The sequence below is a fragment of the Panulirus ornatus genome, chromosome 16, assembly GCF_036320965.1.
Source record: "Panulirus ornatus isolate Po-2019 chromosome 16, ASM3632096v1, whole genome shotgun sequence".
NCBI lineage: Eukaryota > Metazoa > Arthropoda > Malacostraca > Decapoda > Palinuridae > Panulirus > Panulirus ornatus.
Window position 1 is genome coordinate 12358402 of NC_092239.1, and position 20818 is coordinate 12379219.

General features: G+C 38.5%; 1 protein-coding gene across 3 annotated transcripts in view; it reads left to right on the plus strand.

Annotated features, from left to right (window-relative positions):
• The window catches only part of LOC139754143 (alanine--glyoxylate aminotransferase-like), a 189697-nt gene that overhangs the window by 151310 nt on the left and 17569 nt on the right, over positions 1-20818 (plus strand). For 2 of the 3 annotated variants that reach the window (XM_071671279.1, XM_071671280.1), the window contains 5 exons: positions 4158-4272; positions 11033-11183; positions 15434-15626; positions 18305-18470; positions 19439-19594. In XM_071671279.1, the coding sequence (XP_071527380.1) occupies positions 4160-4272; positions 11033-11183; positions 15434-15626; positions 18305-18470; positions 19439-19594 (779 nt within the window). In that variant the 5' untranslated portion in view covers positions 4158-4159. The remainder of the gene's footprint in view (positions 1-4157; positions 4273-11032; positions 11184-15433; positions 15627-18304; positions 18471-19438; positions 19595-20818) is intronic. The other variant, XM_071671281.1, reaches the window with a different exon arrangement.

The following is a 20818-nucleotide window of genomic DNA, read 5'->3' on the forward strand; positions in this document are numbered from 1 at the left end:
GGCACGTCTTGATACCTGCACTTGCTGATACCATCATCCCTCCTCCATCAGTGGTACAAGACGGCGTTGTCTAACCGTAGGAAGCCCCACCGTCTCTTGTAGATCTTGGCGAGGCATTGTTGGTTGCAGCTTGTCCGATGTCTCCCTCATATGCTAGGCGATGGGGTCGCAGACCCTAGTTGGCCTCCTGTTGACGTCTGAAATTCACTTCGGCAGTGACTGGTGACCGTGACCATCTTAAAAGATGACAGGAGCTATCTTAAGGTTGGCCCACCGATGCCCTGCGCGACCAGTATTTATTAGCTCCTTGCCCCAGTAAAGTCCTTCAGGCGTCTGCCTGCATTCATTCCGCAGATGTTTCATCCATTTACACGTTCAGTGCAGCTCCTGCAGTCCGCCTTGTCCTTGTAGAGCCTTCCCAAGCCTCGCGATCACGCCTCCATCCTCTGGCCTGCAGTGCCTGTACATCCCTTAGGATATTCGCATATTCAGACCTGGAAGACTGGCACCCCTTTCTACTCAGGTTGTGGGCCATACTCTCAAGAATCACCACGATCAGGTCCTAGACGCTCGCTATCCTTACCTTTCACGCCTTGTGATACCTGACGTGGTCGTCTCACTGGCTGGATTATAAGATGGACCTAATCTCTGGTTACAATGCCCACGGCATCCTCTAGGTGGGCTGGCCTTCCCTGTGATATACTTCTGTTGTCATTGGAGCTTTATTCCGGTGAGCCGAATGACAGTTGTATAACTTCTCTGTTTTTTATGTATTTCATTTACTTCTTGTTAGCTGAGACGGCACAGTCAGATGGATAGCATAATAAAGGCCATATCACCATTACACACACACACACACACACACACACACACACACACACATATATATATATATATATATATATATATATATATATATATATATATATATATATATATATATATATATATTATCCCTGGGGATAGGGGATTAAGAATACTTCCCACGTATTCCCTGCGTGTCGTAGAAGGCGACTAAAAGGGGAGGGAGCGGGGGGCTGGAAATCCTCCCCTCTCATTTTTTTTTTTAATTTTCTAAAAGAAGGAACAGAGGGGGCCAGGTGAGGATATTCCAAAAAAGGCCCAGTCCTCTGTTCTTAACGCTACCTCGCTAACGCGGGAAATGGCAAATAGTTTAAAAGAAAAAGAAAATATATATATATATATATATATATATATATATATATATATATATATATATATATATATATATATATATATAAATTTCTATGAGTCCACGGGAAAAATGAAACACGATAGGTTCCCAAGTGCACTTTCGTGTAATAATCACATCATCAAGGGAGATACAAGAAAGAAATATAAGTCAATTGATATACAACGAAGAGACGCCATTTGGCAAACAAGTGATTGTCCAAGACAGGCAACGAGCATATTATAAACTTATTATGTGGACAAGAAGGGGAATTATTTACAAATTTTATCAACAATAAAGCTATCCAATTTGTATACACCACTAATATTAAGGTTATAATTCTTTGTGTATTTGATAATAGAAGATTCAGTGATATTTCTTGTGGTACTGGAGTTAGAATGAATTCTACCTCTGTCCGTATTCCAAGGGTGTCGTAATAGGCGATTATATAGGGTTATGGAACTCCCCGCCCTCATTCTGGTACTCCAATTTCTAAAAGATGAAAAAAAGAAATGGAGCCAAGCAAGGAGTACTCATCCTCCTCGAAGGCTCAGACTGAGGATATCTTAATGTATGTGGGAAGGAGAGATAGGAAGGATGCTTGAGGAAAGGAACCTGGACGTTCTGGCTCTGTGTTAATCAGAGCTCAAATGTAAAGGGGTATATATGGTTTGGAAATGTCTTGGGAGTAAAGTCAGGGATTGGTGGGAAGGCAAAATCTGAAGCAGTGGTTTTGGGAGTGTGTGTGAAGAAGAGTGAGGAAATGAACTCGACACAGATGTGGGTAAAAATGAAGGTTGGTTGCGATAGAAGGTGGCCTGTTAGTGATTATGCACTTGACCGTGAGAAGCAGGATGATATAAGACAAGTGTTTTGGGAGCAACTGATTGAGTTTGTCAGCAGTGTTGATTCAAGAGAACGGGTAATGGTGATGGGTGATTTAAATGCGAAGGTGAATAATGTGGCAGATGAGGGTATAACAGGGGCATGGAGCAGTCAGCCATACGAGTGGACATGGCGAAGAGTTGGAGTTGTTGGCTGGAAAAAGACTAGTGATTGGGAATGCCTGGTTTTAAAAGAGGGATACACAAGTATAGGTTTGGGAGTAAGAGAGATGGTCATCGGGCATTACTATGTATTTACCTGTATCTCTGACGCCTGCTCCCTAAGGAGACTTCCATCAAGGGGTGGCCACGGTAAAAGTCTCCACTTTACATGGATTACTGGATTACATCCTAATTAAAGGGCGTGCATAAGATAAACCTAGATGCAAATTTTCCAAAAGAAGGAACAGAGAAGGGGGGCCATGTGAGGATATTCCCTCAAAGGGCCAGTCCTCTGTTCTTAACGCTACCTCGCTAATGCGGGAAATGGCGTATAGTATAATATATATATATATATATATATATATATATATATATATATATATATATATATATATATATATATGTATAGGAAAGGATCACAGTTTTGCGCGTGATCAAGTATATTCCTATGAGTCCACGGGGAAAATGAAACACAAGTGTTTCATTTTCCCCGTAGACTCATAGGAATATATATATATATATATATATATATATATATATATATATATATATATATATATATATATATATATATATATATATATTTTCTTTCTTTCTTTCAAACTATTCGCCATTTCCCGCATTAGCGAGGTAGCGTTAAGAACAGAGGACTGGGCCTTTGAGGGACTACCCTCACCTGGCCCAATTCTCTGTTCCTTCTTTTGGAAAATAAAAAAAAATATATATATATATATATATATATATATATATATATATATATATATATATATATATATATATATATATCCGCTTGTTGTCATACACTTGTGTATATCCCTCTTTTTTAAACCAGGTATCCCCACTCACCATTACTCTTCCAGCCGACAACTCGAGGAGCTCTTCACCATTTCCAGGTATGCCCTCAAATGCATCACTATTCTCCTTCGCATTTAAATCACTCAGTCACTTATACCCGGTCTGTTGAATCAACACGGCAGACACACTCAATCAGTTGCTCCAAACCGCTAGTCGATTATCTTTCTCCTTATGGTCATGTGCATACTCGCTGATAAAAATCATCCACCCATCACAATCTTTCATTTTTCCCCACGTCAGCCACTCAGATATTCTATCGACCCGGCCCTAAGGGAGGATGAACAGCTAAGTTAACTGCAGCAGGCTGGCTTCCGCGAGAAGGATACAGTACAATACGTTTTGAGGTTTACTTTTTTTTTTTTTTGTCACAGGAGATTAGACATTAATAGGAACTTTATGATGGACGTTGTGATGTCTGTTGCTTTTCCCTCTCTGCTGAGCTTAAAATTTCTTAATTCGTAAGAAATATTATATGCTGAAAAGGAGGGAGTCAAAAATTGACATGAACATTACAAAAATCTTGAAGTACGTGTACTGATATTTTTTTTCCACTAAGAAATGTGTAAACGCTTAAAATGTTTTAATATTTTTTGTAGACTAGAAAGATCACTGCACTCTTTCATATTTTCTTCCTTTATTTGTTTTTTTTTGTTTTACATGGTCTGGCCTCGACGGGATCTTTTGTTCGTAAGTAGACCTATTGACAAAAAAGTTGCTGAAGGTGAACAAGGGTAGGAACTCTTTGAAACTATGGATGCCATTGCCAGACGCACGAAGTTGCTGTTGTTATGGGTATATGAATATACACAAAATAAACAAACGATATTTTACGAGTGATCAGGCTTCAGGTCGACATTAATGATATGTTTTTACCTGCTGATATTGAAAAGTTTTCCTTTTTTCACATATGGTAATGATGTAGGCTCCGTGCATCTGCCTTGTTTCATGGCTTCGCTAAATCACATAGCTACTATTGTCAGTGCAGAATTTAGGAGTTCTCATTTAACTATATAATGAACAAACTTCCTATGATATGTACATATGACCATGGTTGAATTATTCAGCTATGTTGTGTGCTGCCTCGAGGGGTGTACGACGTGTGGTTACCAGAATGGTGGCATCGTCGATATACTCCAAACGCTCAGCAACAGGTGGTCAAGGATCAGCTGAAAGAGGAAGGTAAATAATCCCAGTATATAAGACATTATATATATATATAAATATATATTTCTTTAGTATTGTGTAAACTTTTCATATGTACTATGTTGTGCAGTAATGTAAGAGTTATCCCTTGTCCCAGTGTGGCTTGACAGCGACAGGTTTTTATGTAACGTAACATGTGCCACTTCAGAACTTCATTGTAACATTTTGATAAGATTACAATTTATAAGATTACAACAACTTCTTGACATTGTGATACCAATTTTTCTTTTTATCGTGTGAAATAACCGTCGGCTGTATTGATGAAACATACATTATTATCATGCTGGAAGCGTGATATCGGTGCGGCATAATGAAATACAACCACTGCCAACCTTTAAATAAATGGCCTTGGGTTGGTAGCCCTGGGTGCGGTCATATCAGCTGTTTGGTGAAGGTTGTAAACTTAGTATCATGTTTATCGGGATGACAATACCCGGAAATATGCAGGAGTGTGCCAGAATAACACATTATACGTCATCCAAATTGCGTCGTGTATGTATTTCATGAGCTGATAGAAGATGCTTCATATAGAGGAGGAAAAGATTTGTAGCTAATACAAAAATTAACATGCTAGATTTGTCACTCAAACACTGAGTAATGAAATAAGCTAAAGCCCATTTCTCTCATAAAGTGAAACATTACTAGAAAGTTAAAATAACTAAGAAACTAATGATATAGGCCTTGATCGGTGAAAAATGAAAAATGTGTTGGTAGCTTGCTAAAGATAACTGTTAAGAGTAGCCTGTTATTAACATGTCTCCTAGGCTGTGGTGTCATCTCTTCGTATATATAGGATTTTGGTGCACTTACTTTTTATAGCAGGTTATGAATTCACCTAGACCAAATGTCTTCATTGCTTCTTAAGATGTGTTTGTAGTTTCATTATGGCATTTGTAATATTTGTGGTCATTAATTACATTAAATAATATTGTAATCATGGTTGAATGGTGATACAACGATTGATATCTTGTCTTTTTTAATTTATAATATATCTTATACATATATGAAGTTTTATCAAGGGTGTAAGGCGTGTGAACGAGTAGGAAGAGAGTGATTGTTTCCATGTCAGGTCGGTCTGCGGTAGGAATGTGTGATGTCACCAAGGCTGATTGATTTGTTTATGGCTAGTTTGATGAGGCAAGTGAATCCGAAGGGCGAGTATGCTGTCTGTAGCTGATGAGGGGACCTGAGAGTGTCATTTTGCTGTTGACACGGCAAAATTACTTCCAGATTCGAGTGAAAAACTGTAGCTGTTTGCTTTCGACAGCAATGGTGGCAGATTCGAGTGAGAAACTGCAGAAGTTGATGACTGAAATTGGAAGTGTGTCAAAGGAGGGAGTTGAGAGTAAATATTGGAAGAGTGTATGAAAGGAGAAGGTTGAGAGGAAATATTAGTAAAAGCAAGGATATTAGGTAGCAGGATGGGCGAAACCATGGAAAGGTCTGTAGGGCCCGGTTGTGGATAGGGGGCTTTGGTTTCGTTGCATTGCACATGACAGCTAGAGAATGGATGTCTTATCCTCCGTTCTGGCGCTACCTCGCTGAAGTGGTAAACTGCTGTCAAGTATGGGAGAATAAGTTTCAACGCGAAATTTAGTCAGTCAGTTTCAGTATCAGTTGTATCATTAAACACTGAACTAAGTAAATTTTACTTATTAAAACCCGCCCTCCTGGGCTGGCAGATATAACGTTATTGAAGTAAACACTCTATATAATATGTAAGCCATTCTAAGTGCCCGGGTTTAAATACTTTAGTATTTGACCCGAGTTCGACTTGTAAAGCGCATAGACATAAATGGCTAAGATCAGTTTCCTGTGCTAGTGCATGGTAGGGGTTCACTATATGATATGTTTTATGCTCATCTCCCTCAGACTCAGTTTCATGACTTTGCAGTCGAAAATGATGTTCCTATCACCCATGCATTTCTCATCTTTTTTACAGTTAACTGTAAATGTTTCTCGTTTCCAACGAATTGTTTTACATTCTCCTTTTTTTTTATATATACATTTCAGGTTTCTGAAACTGTTGTCATAAATCTCATATTGAAAACGTATTCATGCATATTTCTTAGGCAGTTATGGAAAAAGACATGTAGTTAATTGATTAACCATATTACATTATTACTCATCGAGTCATATTGAATTGGATGACATTTCATTTGTTTTTATTTTTTTCTTTTCTTTGAAGTTGGTTACGTAATTAGATATCATTGTATTTTCACTCGACTATAATTACAGTACTCAGCATGGGGCTAGATCAGTTAGGATAAACTAATAAAACAATGGTACCATGAACTTCCAAAAACATGTAATAGTACCACAAAAAATGCCTTAATGAAAGTACGTAAGCATCATCAGAAGTAATGAAGACGTGCGAAGCAAAGTGCACGTATCCTAGTGAGAAAAGCAAATTCACCATAACACTATATATAAACGAGGTGACAACATCGCCTGCGCCTGCGGAAACGTAAGAATATGTGAACGAATGTTGCCTCTATTGTCTTTTCCTAGCGCTGCCTCTCGCGCGTGCGGGGTGAGGGGGTTGTCATTTCATGTGTGGCGGGGTGGCGACGGGAATGAATAAAGGTAGTAAGTATGAATTATGTACATGTGTATATATGTATGTCTATATATATATATATATATATATATATATATATATATATATATATATACGTTGAAATGTATAGGTATGTATATGTGCGTGTGTGGACGTGTATGTATATACATGTGCATGTGGGTGGGTTGGGCCATTCTTTCGTCTGTTTCCTTGCGCTATCTCGCTAACGTGGGAGACAGCGACAAAGTTTAATAAATAAATCAATAATATATTACTTTTATTTCGCTATTTAAGATGTCTACCAGTGTTTGGGACACGCATCTGGGAAGAGCACTAAGGCAGATTATTTTGTTTTCAATGATTGGATACGATTTTTTTTTTCCCTAACATTGTTTTACCACAATGAATCACTTGAACACAGGTAAGGCAATCTGGATTTCAGACTGTGTTAGAGTGGTGCATTTGACATATTCCTTTACCCTCTTTATTTAATCAGATGCCTTATTCTCCTCTATATCTTTCTGTGCTTCATGTGTGTATATGCAAATATTTGGTATACAAATATGTGGAAAAATGTTTCAAAGCAGTTTATGAAATCTTTATTCTCTCTGACAGTGTTATGCAAGAGTTAGGAAATGCAGAAGACCTTTATGTTGAACATATCTAGTTTTCCTTGATGGAACATTACTGGCCATTAGGATACTTTGAAATTGAATTGGAGAAGTATGCTGTATTCTGGTTCTGTTGTTCATATCTAATCCATTCGCTGTAACAACACAATCTCGCCCCCAGTTGGTTCATCTCATCAATCTCATAAATGTATGTTTTTATCGGTACCTCCCCGTCCAGCAGCCCCTTCTAAATGTAAATATTGACACCTCAGCAGAGCTGACTGGAATAACTTAAGAAAATTCTTTCCTGACTTTCCTTGGGTGAATTAGTCACTCATGGGGGTGAGACTTCTGTCTCCGGCAAACGCATAACAGAGGTTATTGTTTTGGGAATGAAAGCATTTACCTCCTCTTCCTCTGAAGACGACTTCTTCACCCACTCCATGGTTTAACTGTTCCTGTTCTGAGGTCATTCAAGTACGTTATCGGTCATATCGGGCTTGGAAAAACTTTTGTTCCGACATCCACTCAGAATTTATCACAGTCCGTAATCTTTGCAAGCACGTTATCTGAGAGGCGAAGCGTTCTTTTAATCAGAGGAAGTGAGATAACCTATCGTTTTCCAATGATAGGTCTTTCGTCGCGAAAATATTTGTCCCTCTACCTTCCCTTCACTATTCCGATATGACGGTATCATTCTTCTGAACATTTGTATCATTTATACAATAAGACTAATTCGCTCTTGTATGGAGTACTGCTCCCTGTCCGGGGTGAATCTAGCTCTGCATCCTGAGGTACAGTTGATTCGAAAGCGGTTCGACTTACAGTATTCTCCCATGCCAACTTCAAAATTTGCCCCGCTCTCCCTACGCCGCAAAGGTAGTTCACTATTTCTCTTCTATAGGTTTTACTTTAGTTTTTTACTCTCGAGAGCTGGCTGCTTGTGTGCTAGACCAGGAAATACTTGGCAAGCTGCTGCGTCACATTTATTGTGTGGCCTTTGGCAACTCAACTGCATCTTTCCTTACTTCTCGAAGCCTTGGAAGTCTCTACCCTTTGATGTATTTCCCAATAACTATGATCTGGCATATTTTAAAAGACATTTTTTTCTTCACCTCAATATTAGTAAATATTTTCCCTTGTCACTTTCCCTTTCATAATCCTCAGTTAAAGCTCGGCCTTGTGGACTTTTGTCCGTGACTGAAGCCTCCAGTGTAATATATAACGCGGGAAATGGCGAATAGTATGATATATATATATATATATATATATATATATATATATATATATATATATATATATATATATATATGTGTGTGTGTGTGTGTGTGTGTGTGTGTGTGTGTGTGTGTGTGTGGAGAGAGAGAGATAGAGAGAGAGAGAGAGAGAGAGAGAGAGAGAGAGAGAGAGAGAGAGAGAGAGAGAGAGAGAGAACTTTTGGTGAGGGAAAAGATTTACCTAGGGAAACGTTTTGATCATTTGTCATAAGACTATTTCAAAAGTAAGTTACATGATTTAGATAGTTACTTTCTGGAGGTGAAGTATGAATACAATAGATATATATTTTTTCATAGATTCTTTTCACAAAAACAAAAAATATGCCATTCAACTTACATGTACAATTTTAAGTGGGAGTTTATCAGGAATCTTTTTGGCTTTGATATCATTAATGTCCTTTTTATGTGACCAAGTATTAGCCTTGTGTTTCTCATCCTTGAGAGCGAAAAGCTGCACTCTGCAGGTGCAGTTGTAAGTAGAATTGTATTAGTAGGTGGAATTGTTGGACTCAATTCGCAGACACTCGTTACAATATCACTACCTCACCTCGAAATACACAAATGGCCACCGCTGGCACAGGGTTGGCGTTGTTGAAAGTGAACTGGGAATGCGTCAGCAGATTAGTCCAGACGCAAATCTGCTCACTCATTCTGCGACCATGAGGTTTGGTTGATGAATATCATAGAAGAGAATTTAAGAATAAGAATGTTTTTCTCAGCATATTATTTGGCTGTAGCTCATGATTATTGGATAAGGGAGGAAATGGATGACTACATTTTAAAACTTTTATCATGTGGTGTTGGCATATCTTTAGGCTGTTAAATGGGGGCCAACAAGCAAGTCATATCATTGTCTATTCGACACTGATCTAATCCAGTGCTTCTCAGCCTTTCGATTTTTCACGGCCAACTTTCAGCACACCGACCCAAATTTTGCTATTATTCTCCACCTATCACCCTATTACCCAGTGAAGGAAAGAATGAATATTTCTACAGTTAAAACTAAGATAATGCCTATGTATCTGGATAAACTCAGATGATTTATAGAATATTTGGACATCGTACACATGAAAATGTTCAAACTTTGATATGTAGTATTAATATTTAGTGTTAACTTTCCACTGTTGAATAAGAAAGGTGGAGGCGAGTTGACATGTTGATTACTTTCTGTTGTGTCTTATTTACACTGAATGCTTCGCACAGCGCCATAGTTCAAAGGTATATTATCTTGAAATATATATTACAGCTGTTTTTGAAGATAGTGCGTTATCCATTTTGTAGCTCAAACTGGGAATGAGGAAGTACGACATACTAATGGGATCGTCGTTCGGGCTCGGCACTTACGTTGCGAAGCGCTCTCCTGATCTGAAGATTCCCGTCTCGTAGGATTGGACTGCAGTGCAGTTAAACCATTAAGATAACTTAGAATATACGATGTAGATTTTTTTCTGTAAAGGTAAATATGCTAATGAATTTGAGAGGAGACTTGTTTGATACTGATATCTTATGTTAATTTGGAGGGTAAGCAGTGCCTACTTTGCTTATTACTCACCATTGGTATTATTTTTATATGTAAACTTTTATTACCTTATATATTTTGAGGGATTATTTATGATTCACGTGTTGTTATTGGTTGAGATTTGCATTTTGTTCAGTGAAGAGTTAGTAAAGACAGGAGTCAGTTAATGAAAAAAATCATTACTTAAGATTGGTAAGGTTAGCATTCTTTTGAGAAGCAATTGTTTAAGAGAATAAGCTTTACATCATGTTTTAACACAGTTTACTGTATATATGGAATTTCAGGATATGAAGATAGATGGGTTGTCTGACCAGCAGAATTAAGGTGTCAAAATGGCTTGCATTGTGTAGGCATAATATATCCAGGCCGTTACATTGGTTTTGCATTAAGCTAAGAGTATTTGTATTATGTTACATCTCAACAAATATATTTTGTTTATGTATGTAGTCAGTCAGTTGAAGCTTATATAAACCATGGTTTCAACTCAGAACATAGTGGCAGTATGCACAAAGATTTGGAGCTTTCAGGTTGTGGTAGAGGGAAATGTTTTTCGATAATTGTAGGGTAAATCTGAATTTTACATTAGGTATAAGTATTTATTCAAAAATATCAGAACTATACAGCAAAAGGGTGAACATTTATTGAATAATGAAAGCATCAAGAATTCAATCAGAATAATGTCTCCTCTGTTTTATCTTCCTCATTATTCTGGATTTAACAAAAATATATGTTTAGGGTATTCATATTATGACAATCTTGTGTTCTACAGGATGGAAGTGCCGAAGCCAAAATGTCTGGAGAAGCCACTGCTTGTTCCATCCAAACTACTAATGGGCCCAGGTCCAAGCAATTGTCCTCTTCGAGTTTACAATGCTATGAAGAAACCATTACTAGGCCATCTGCATCCAGAAGTCCTTCAGGTATGAATTAGAAATAGTGTTTCAACCAATTCAACAAATAGACTGAAACTATGATAAGAAAAAGTCCAATACATTTAGTTGAGGTTTGCAAGTCAGGTTTAGCAAAATTGTTGGTTGACTAAGTAATTTAGATATCTTAATACATTTTGTATCTGTATGATTAAATAAAGATTTCTATTTCATACTATTTTTTTCATCTTTTGGTACTGTTATGCAAGCATTGTAACATTACCCATAATCAAATTGTCAGGCAACTTACCAAACTGAATGGGACACTGAAATAAAAGCACAAGATTTATGGGGAAATTTTGGGTTTCTTTGCACAAAAGTTTTGGGAAAATTTTGGGTTGTCTTCTTTCTCGTACATAATATTTTTCTCAAAGTTTCTCTGTTCCTTCCATGTTATCTTAATATGTTCATTTCTTGCTGTCTTACAAAGAACCTTTTAAATGGTAGCTGGCTGGAGTGCTACCTGTATCTTCTGCAGAGCACATCACAAAGCTCCTCCACTTTCTCACATTTTCTTCTAACCACTCTATCTTAGCATTTCCCCTAAAATTATCTAAGCTTCCCTCTATATTTTGGGCTTAAGGGATCATGATTCCTACTGCACTTTAAATTTCACAGAACCTTCCATCACAGTGCCCTGGTTCCTGAACACCATATCTTCGTTTATGTTACTCAAGAAATTGTTAAGTTCTTTACTGTTTCCAAGATTATATCTCCTTTTAGAGTACTGGTCTCATATCTGCTCTTTTTATATCCTCATTTATGACATGACCATACGTAAGCATTACGTCTTCATATTTTCATATATGATTTTCTTAATTTTTATGCTAGAACATGTGAAGGTAATGGTGCATTGGTCCCTCTTATCGAAGTGTATTCATTGAAATGATGGTATTGGATGGTATTGGATATTTACCTGTATTCACTTTCAGAATATAGTGTGCATGATTCTGCATCCCCATGAGAATCCAAATTATCATGGTCTGGCCCTTTAAGATTGAAATCTCCCTTTAATTGTACTTTACCACCTCTTGAGAAATGCATGTTTTACTACTTCGTGTCCAGTCTTTTTGTTCTTTTATTATCACTGTATAATTGTTTTGGTACTTTGAAATTCTTTTGGAGGATTCTATATTATCAACACCAGTAAGCATTTCTTTCCTACAGGCCGTCTTCCTTTATGTAGTGTTTGAATGGGCCATCCTCCAATATTTTCTCTTATGAGGGCTGATCCTCTTCATCTTGTTATTTTTGTCTTCTCTTGCCCACTTTGCTACCATATATTCCTCTAGATGAAACAGGTGATAGCTCTAGGGAATTTTGTCATCACAATTCCAAGAATTTTATGTGCATTTTTCCTAATATGATCCTTGAATTCCAGTTATTTTCCATTACTGCTGTTCATGTGCACTTGTATAGATTACTTTCAGTCAGACATTTCCATCTTTGATTATTCTTGAGGTGAGAGTGTGTCTGTTTATAGACGTAACTGCAAAAAAGAAAAGAAAATCTTTCTTCAAGCATATGCACATATTTTTTACATAGCCCTTGTCTATAAAGTCCTTTTTTTTCTCCATTAAGTTATGAAATTCCATAGTTACTGACGATACTAAAATTTTGGACCCAATAATTTTCTCAGTGTATCTGTAACTCATTGCCACAGCACATGACCATTATTCGTATTCACCTTAGCTATTTTCCTTGGATTCCCTTACTTTTTTTGACGATTGCTTATGTCTGTTGGTCTGACTTGACTAGTAGAACTGTATCACATGCATAAAACTTTACTCTCATTATATATCTAAGTATATCTTAGGAGGTAGATAAAGTGTGTAAGACAAGGGAACAAACATCAGTGAAGGGGGCTAATAGAGAGGTGATAATAAGTAGTGGTGATGTGAGGAGATGGAGTGAGTATTTTGAAGGTTTGTTGAATGTGTTTGATGATAGAGTGGCAGATATAGGGTATTTAGGTCGAGGTGGTGTGCAAAGTGAGAGGGCTAGGGAAAATGATTTGGTAAACAGAGAAGAGATAGTGAAAGCTTTGTGGAAGAGGAAAGCCAGCAAGGCAATGGGTTTGGATGGTATTGCAGTAGAATTTATCATAAAAGGGAGTGACTGTATTGTTGACTGGTTGGTAAGGTTATTTAATGTATGTATGACTCATGTTGAGGTGCCTGAGGATTGGCAGAATGCTTCCATATTGCCATTGTACAAAGGCAAAGGAGATAAAAGTGAATGCTCAAATTACAGAGGTATAAGTTTGTTGAGTATTACTGGGAAATTATATGGAAGAGTATTGATTGAGAGGGTGAAGGCATATACAGAGCATCAGATTGGGGAAGAGCAGTGTGGTTTTAGAAGTGGTAGAGGATGTGTGGATCAGGTGTTTGCTTTGAAGAATGTATGTGAGAAATACTTAGAAAAGCAAATGGATTTGTAGGTAGCATTTATGGATCTGGAGAAGGCATATGATAGAGTTGATAGAGATGCTCTGTGGAAGGTATTAAGAATATATATGGTGTGGGAGGCAAGTTGTTAGAAGCAGTGAAAAGTTTTTATCGAGGATGTAAGGCATGTGTACGATTAGGAAGAGAGGAAAGTGATTGGTTCTTAGTGAATGTTGGTTTGCGGCAGGGGTGCATGATGTCTCCATGGTTGTTTAATTTGTTTATGGATGGGGTTGTTAGGGAGGTGAATACAAGAGTTTTGGAAATAGGGGCAAGTATGCAGTCTGTTATGGATGAGAGAGCTTGGGAAGTGAATTAGTTGTTGTTCACTGATGATACAGTGCTGGTAGCTGATTCGGGTGAAAAGCTGCAGAAGCTGGTGACGGAGTTTGATCAAGTGTGTGAAATAAGAAAGCTGAGAGTAAATGTGAATAAGAGTAACGTTATTAGGTACAGTGGGGTTGAGGGACAAGTCAATTGGGGGTAAATTTGAATGGAGAAAAACTGGAAGTGAAGTGTTTTAGATATCTGGGAGTGGATTTGGCAGCGGATGGAACCATGGAAGCGGAAGTGAATCATAGGGTGGAGGAGGGGACGAAAGTTCTGGGAGCATTGAAAAATGTATGGAGGTCGAGAGCGTTATCTTGGAAAGCAAATATGGGTATGTGTGAAGGAATAATGGTTCCAACAATGTTATATGGTTGCCAGGCGTGGGCTATAGATAGAGTTGCACGGAGGAGGGTGGATGTGCTGGAAATGAGATGTTTGAGGACAGTGTGTGGTGTGAGGTGGTTTGATCAAGTAAGTAATGTAAGGGTAAGAGAGATGTGTGGAAATAAAAAGAGCGTGGTTGAGAGAGCAGAAGAGAGTGTTTTGAAATAGTTTGGGCACATGGAGAGAATGAGTGAGGAAAGATTGACCAAGAGGATATATGTGTCGGAGGTGGAGGGAACGAGGAGAAGTGGGAGACCAAATTGGAGATGGAAAGATGGAGTGAAAAAGATTTTGAGTGATCGGGGCCTGAACATGCAGGAGGGTGAAAGGAGGGCAAGGAATAGAGTGAATTGGATCGATGTGGTATAGCGGGGTTGACGTGTTGTCAGTGGATTGAATCAGGGCATGTGAAGCGTCTGGGGTAAACCATGGAAAGTTGTGTGGGGCCTGGATGTGGAAAGGGAGCTGTGGTTTCGGGCATTATTGCATGACAGCTAGAGACTGAGTGTGAACGAATGGGGCCTTTGTCTTTTCCTAGCGCTACCTCGCACACATGAGGGGGGAGGGGGATGGTATTCCATGTGTGGCGAGGTGACGATGGGAATGAATAAAGGCAGACAGTGTGAATTGTGTGCATGGGTATATATGTATGTGTCTGTGTGTGTATATATATGTGTACATTGAGATGTATAGGTATGTATATTTGCGTGTGTGGACGTGTATGTATATACATGTTTATTGGGGTGGGTTGGGCCATTTCTTTCGTCTGTTTCCTTGCGCTACCTCGCAAACGCGGGAGACAGCGACAAAGCAAAATAAATAAATAAATATGAATATATATACGTTGAGATGTATAGGTATGTATATGTGCGTGTGTGGACGTGTATGTATATAGATGTGTATGTTAGTGGGTTGGGCCATTCTTACGTCTGTTTCCTTGCGGTACCTCGCTAACACAGGAGACGGCGACAAAGTATAATGAAAATAAAAAGAATAAGAAAAATATATAGATTCAGAGCTACGGAAGCAGCAATGCATATAATTCTTGTGGTATCATGCATTTATTTATTTTTTCAGATCATGGATGAAATAAAAGAAGGATTACGATATTTATTCCAAACTAAAGCTGATGTAGTGTGCTGTGTGAGTGGAACTGGACATGCTGGAATGGAAGCAACCATCATTAACTTGTTGGAACCTAATGACATCATTTTGGTTGCTCAAAATGGTATATGGGGTGAACGTGCTGCTGAAATGGCTCGCAGACATGGTGAGGGATGTATCTGTATAGAATTGTCTCTGTCTCTCCCAAAGTATTTCTCTAAACTAATCCACGTGTAATGTACAGTATCATGAATTAGGTATATGTATTGCAGAAAGAATTAAGAATTATTGGCTGTAACATCATATTTATTATCCTGTTTCATGTATAGGATATTATCAGAGCTAATATCATGTAGGATGTAAACCTGATATCTCATGGAAGAATTCTGCTGAAGTTATCTGATTCACTTTTTTTTTTTTAGTATGAATGAACAGAAGCATGATTTGCACAAATCTACTTGCTTTTTTTCATGTATAAAGTTTAACCTTCCTCATTCAAGCCCTGCAGGTCTTTCCATGGTTTACTTTAACCCCTTCATATGCCCTTGTCCCCATTTAAATGATTGCTTTCCTCTCAGTTTGTATATTATTTTTTCATCCTAATAAGATTCACCAAGCTGTTTACCTTAAATCATGCTTGCCTTGTTCAGTCATAGCCTCCTGTTTGTCTACCTGTGTATATCACTGATGTCCATTCCCTCTGTGAACTCCCAAAAGAGGGTGGCCATGGGAAAAGACTCCGTTCATCCCTGTCCATACATGCCTCCTACAGATATACCATTCCATGCATTCTTTCACCATTTCCATCTCTCCAGTACTCTTCCACTCTATTTCTCCATGTCATGGTCTCCTTTATACACTAATCCTTATCATCGTACTGTCATACACTCCTCTTGTAAACTCCCTATTTTGCATTCTTTCCTCAAGCCTAAACCACCTCCAGGTATTATGTTTCACCCTCTCTACCACTCCTCAGTTCATACCCTTTGCATTCCTTGCCATACGAAATCTTTCATACACCACCTCATTTCTTTCTTCATTCCATGCTTCTCTCAGGTAGCCAATTTCCACGGCCTGGATTCTTGACCTCTCCAACTTGTTCCGTGCCCATGGTTTGGTTTCATAGGTCAGTGTTGGGAGGTCTATTTTGTCCTTTAATCCTTTCTTCACTGACATATTTTTGCACCCTTACCCTTCAGTATTCTGTTAAGTGACTTAATGAACTTTCTATCTACCTTGTACTGCTTGCTCTCTCCCTTATCTCTCCTTCCATATCACTAAACTTACCCAAGATAGTTCTCAAATGCTTAAATTCTGTGACCTCTTCCAGTCTTTCGCCCCTCATAGCTATGACACAGTAAAGTACACTTTCTTCTCTCACTTCATAGGGCTTTGCAAAATCTGTACTCTCAAAATCTTTCCTTCAAACACCTTTACTGTACATTTACGTGTATTTACCTTCAATCACGTATGCTTACATACATCATAAAACATGCTTACAACCTTCTGCAACTCCCTTTCAATCAGCAAACAACACAGTATCATCTGCAAAGTTCTGTCAATAGCTACCATACCTCATCATCACATTCTATCTCTACATCCCTTTTTCTTAGTTTTGCTTTCACTTCTCCTATCACTCGTGATCCAAACAGAAATAGATTATTGTAGCTGATAAAGGCTTAACCTTTTAGTCCTAACTGTAGTAAAAAGGTCATTTCCTTTAGCCTGATGAATTGTAGTAATACTTGAATCATAAGAGATTATGAATTTAAACAATGTTTCACAGACATTAAAACCATGGCATGATCTTTAAGCATTTAAATTGTGCTGCATTGACACTGCTTACAACCAGTGCTTACCCCATGATTCATTGCATTATTTTGCTTTTATTTTTCAATTCTCCACTTCAAGTGAATCTTTTTAATTATTTCTGGTTCTTTCTGATTGGTGTCTGATTTGGCCAGCTATGATGTGTAGTAGGCTGATATCATCATTTGAATCAAATATGATTCTACTTTATTTGAACTGCATAGCCAGAATGGGGAAGAATATGACACGTGATACCTGCTTCTTTCCCTACATGTTGAAACTCTACCTTCTCATGTTTTCCCAGTAACTATGACCTGGCTCATTTCAAGACAGATCTTTCATTTTCTCCAAAATTTGTAAATGCTTTCCCTTGGCTTTTCTTTTTCTGTTTCATAATTCGCTCTGTATTTTATTAAAGGCCCAGCCTTGGTGTTGACTTTAGTCCATGACTGGAGCCTTTAACATAAAAAAACGAATCTTCCCACCATGATCTCTTCCAGTGACTGACCATTGGGAATATTTATGCAGGCTAATTACAGTTACTGGTGACATGGTATTTGTATTTGCCTTTAATGAATATTGGAACCATTGGTTGAAATGTGAGTGGGAAAATTCAGAACATCCAACATATTTGTAATTAGAATTGTGTAGATAATGGTTTGCCATGCTTGCCTAAGACTGATAGGTGTAAAGAAGCTATGGAACAAACAAAACTGATAGCTGTAAAGAAGCATGGAGCAAACAAATGTTCTCTTTTGTACTGTTCTGAGAAACCACGGAAATTCTTAAGTCTTGATGGGGCATAAAGAACAATGTTCTGAGAGAGAAATTCATCAGGCCTCTATTAAAGCATGTTTACTGTTTTCTTGTATTGAATTTTTTTTTTTTATATATTTTTTGGATGAACACAGTGTTTCATTGTTTATCTGTATCTCCCATTGTTTATCAATCATTAAGGCTCCAGTGTCTATATTTTGTACAGCATATTTCATAACTTTTATGAGGTGATCAGCTTATATCCCTTACAATGAGCAGGTGCAGATGTTCGTGTGATAGAAAAGCCTGCTGGTGATGTTTTTAGCCTGGAGGATGTGGAGTCTGCATTAAAAGAACATAATCCTGCAGTTCTTTTCATGGTCCAGGGAGAATCATCAACTGGAGCATTGCAACCTCTAGAAGGTGTTGGATCTCTTTGCAGAAGGTTCGAATGCTTCTGCTTTTCCATTTTATTAATATTTAAAGATATACAGTAACCAGATGGAAACAAACACCCAGAGCACCATCCAAAACCATTACTTTTCCAGCATAAACAACCAGCAAGTAATGGTTTTGAATAAACAAACCCACCCATCAGAAGCTAATCCTGCTACTCCAGAGAACCGCATTCACACGCAACAACTTCTCCAATTCAACACCATTGGCATTAGAAATCAAACACAACCTACAGCATGAATATGTGCGCATAGCCCTCATCTAAGATGCCAGACTTTCATCTAGATCCACCATCCCTTCTTTCATTATCCTCACAACCCTGATACATTACAGACAACAAGGACAAGGAGGAGGACTCATAAAGCCTGTACTCTACAACAATTAGAACATTGCCTCCCTCAGATTTAAATGTCTATGTTCCAATGGATATCCACCATCACCCACTTATCTCCTGACAGACATAAATCCAGCCCCCAGCTTCTCATATCCCTAAATGATCGACCACTCCCTCCCAACAAAACTCCAATCATGCTAGGTATCACATATACCATGCACATTATTCACTCCATACACCACAGACATCAGCAGAAAGGTGATAAGCTAAACAACACACTTCACAGTAGAAGCTTTAGACAAGAAATGGAATACCTCAGTGTCTTCCACAAAAGACCTTCTCTTCCACCCCAAACTATACCTTATCTGCCTAGTCATCCACCCTTTATAATGCAAATATAACAAAACTACTAACCAAACAAAATAAAGCACTCTTAACAATCATTGTCTACTTAGCAACCACGCACATTCATCGCATACACAATGAAACAAAAATACTTTCGGTACACTGCCACCTGGACATGCTTGACCCTAATTCTTTAGAATGGCTCACTTATGAATAATCATATTTTCTCCTTACTTTTTGGATACACTTCAAGATAATGATGTTTTTGTTGTTTTCAGACATGGGACCATACTTGCTGCAGACTGTGTTGCATCCCTTGGAGGTGTCCCATTCTTCATGGATGCTTGGGAGATTGATGTTGTATACACAGGAACTCAAAAAGTTATTTCGGCTCCACCATCATTGGCCCCTATTGCCTTCAGTGGTCGAGCAATGTTAGTAACTCTTGTAACATTGATTTTACTGATTGAATTTGTATTCTTAAGCAGTCAGGCTTTGACAATTCAAATGTTAGTGAGATATTTGCTCTTCAAACTTTTTTTATTTCAGATTGTTAGAGTTTTGAAAATGTATGGTATCACCGTAGTAGCCCAAAAACCACAACTACAGGAGAGATTTAGGCTCCTTGAAATGAGAAATTATTCATTTTGGCTTTCCTTTTGTTATTAATTTATCACTATCTCTGTGAAGCATTCAGATCCATTCTGTGGTTAATTCTTAAAGCTAGTCATAAACGTGTAGACTTAGGCCATATTACAAGATCATAACATTTAGAAAACAGCCAGGTAGTTGTCAGAAGGGCTTTCAGATTTGGGCTCCCACACCTTCCCTAACTACCATCTTGCCCTCCCCCCAAGGCCACCACACCTTCCCTCACTGTCACCAGTACTCTCTCCTTCCCTGGCTACCATGCCCTCCTTCACCACCACCACTCTGTACTTCCTTGTCAACCATACCCTCCCTGACCACCACCAGCACATCTTCCCTCCCTGGCTATAATAGCCTTCCCCCACCACCACCATTCTCTACTTGCCTGACTACCATACTCCCCCTCACCACCACCACCACTCTCTGCCTCCCTGGCTGCCACACCTTCCCTCACCACAACCACTCTTTACCTCCCTGGCTACCACACCTCTCACCATCACCATGCCCTTTCAGCCCGGACATCACATCTTCCCTCACCACCCCCTGCCTCCTTTTGTGGCCACCACACAGTCTCCCCACCACCACCACTGCCACTACCACTCCCACTCCTTCCCTCCATGGCCTCATATCTGCCCTCACTACCACCACTCCTTCCTTCCAATGATGATGGAGAGATTTAAGCCCTAACGTCCTCCATTTTCAATGATTTAGAGCAAATTTTCTTCCACTCTATGCTTATTCCTGACTGCTGTGACCACTTTTCTGATATTCTGGATTTGTTTTTCTCCTGTTGTCCATCCTCCAATTGGTTCATCTAATGGCAGTCTCATAAACGTATCTATCTTAACGGCACCTACCCCTCTAGTAGCCCTTCTAAGCGCATATACTAGCACCACAACAAAGCCAAGTGGAATAACTTACACAACTTCTTTTCTGACTTTCCATGGGTAAATTAGTCTCTTATGTGATGACGCTTCTGTCTCCACCAAACACATAGCAGAGGTTATTCT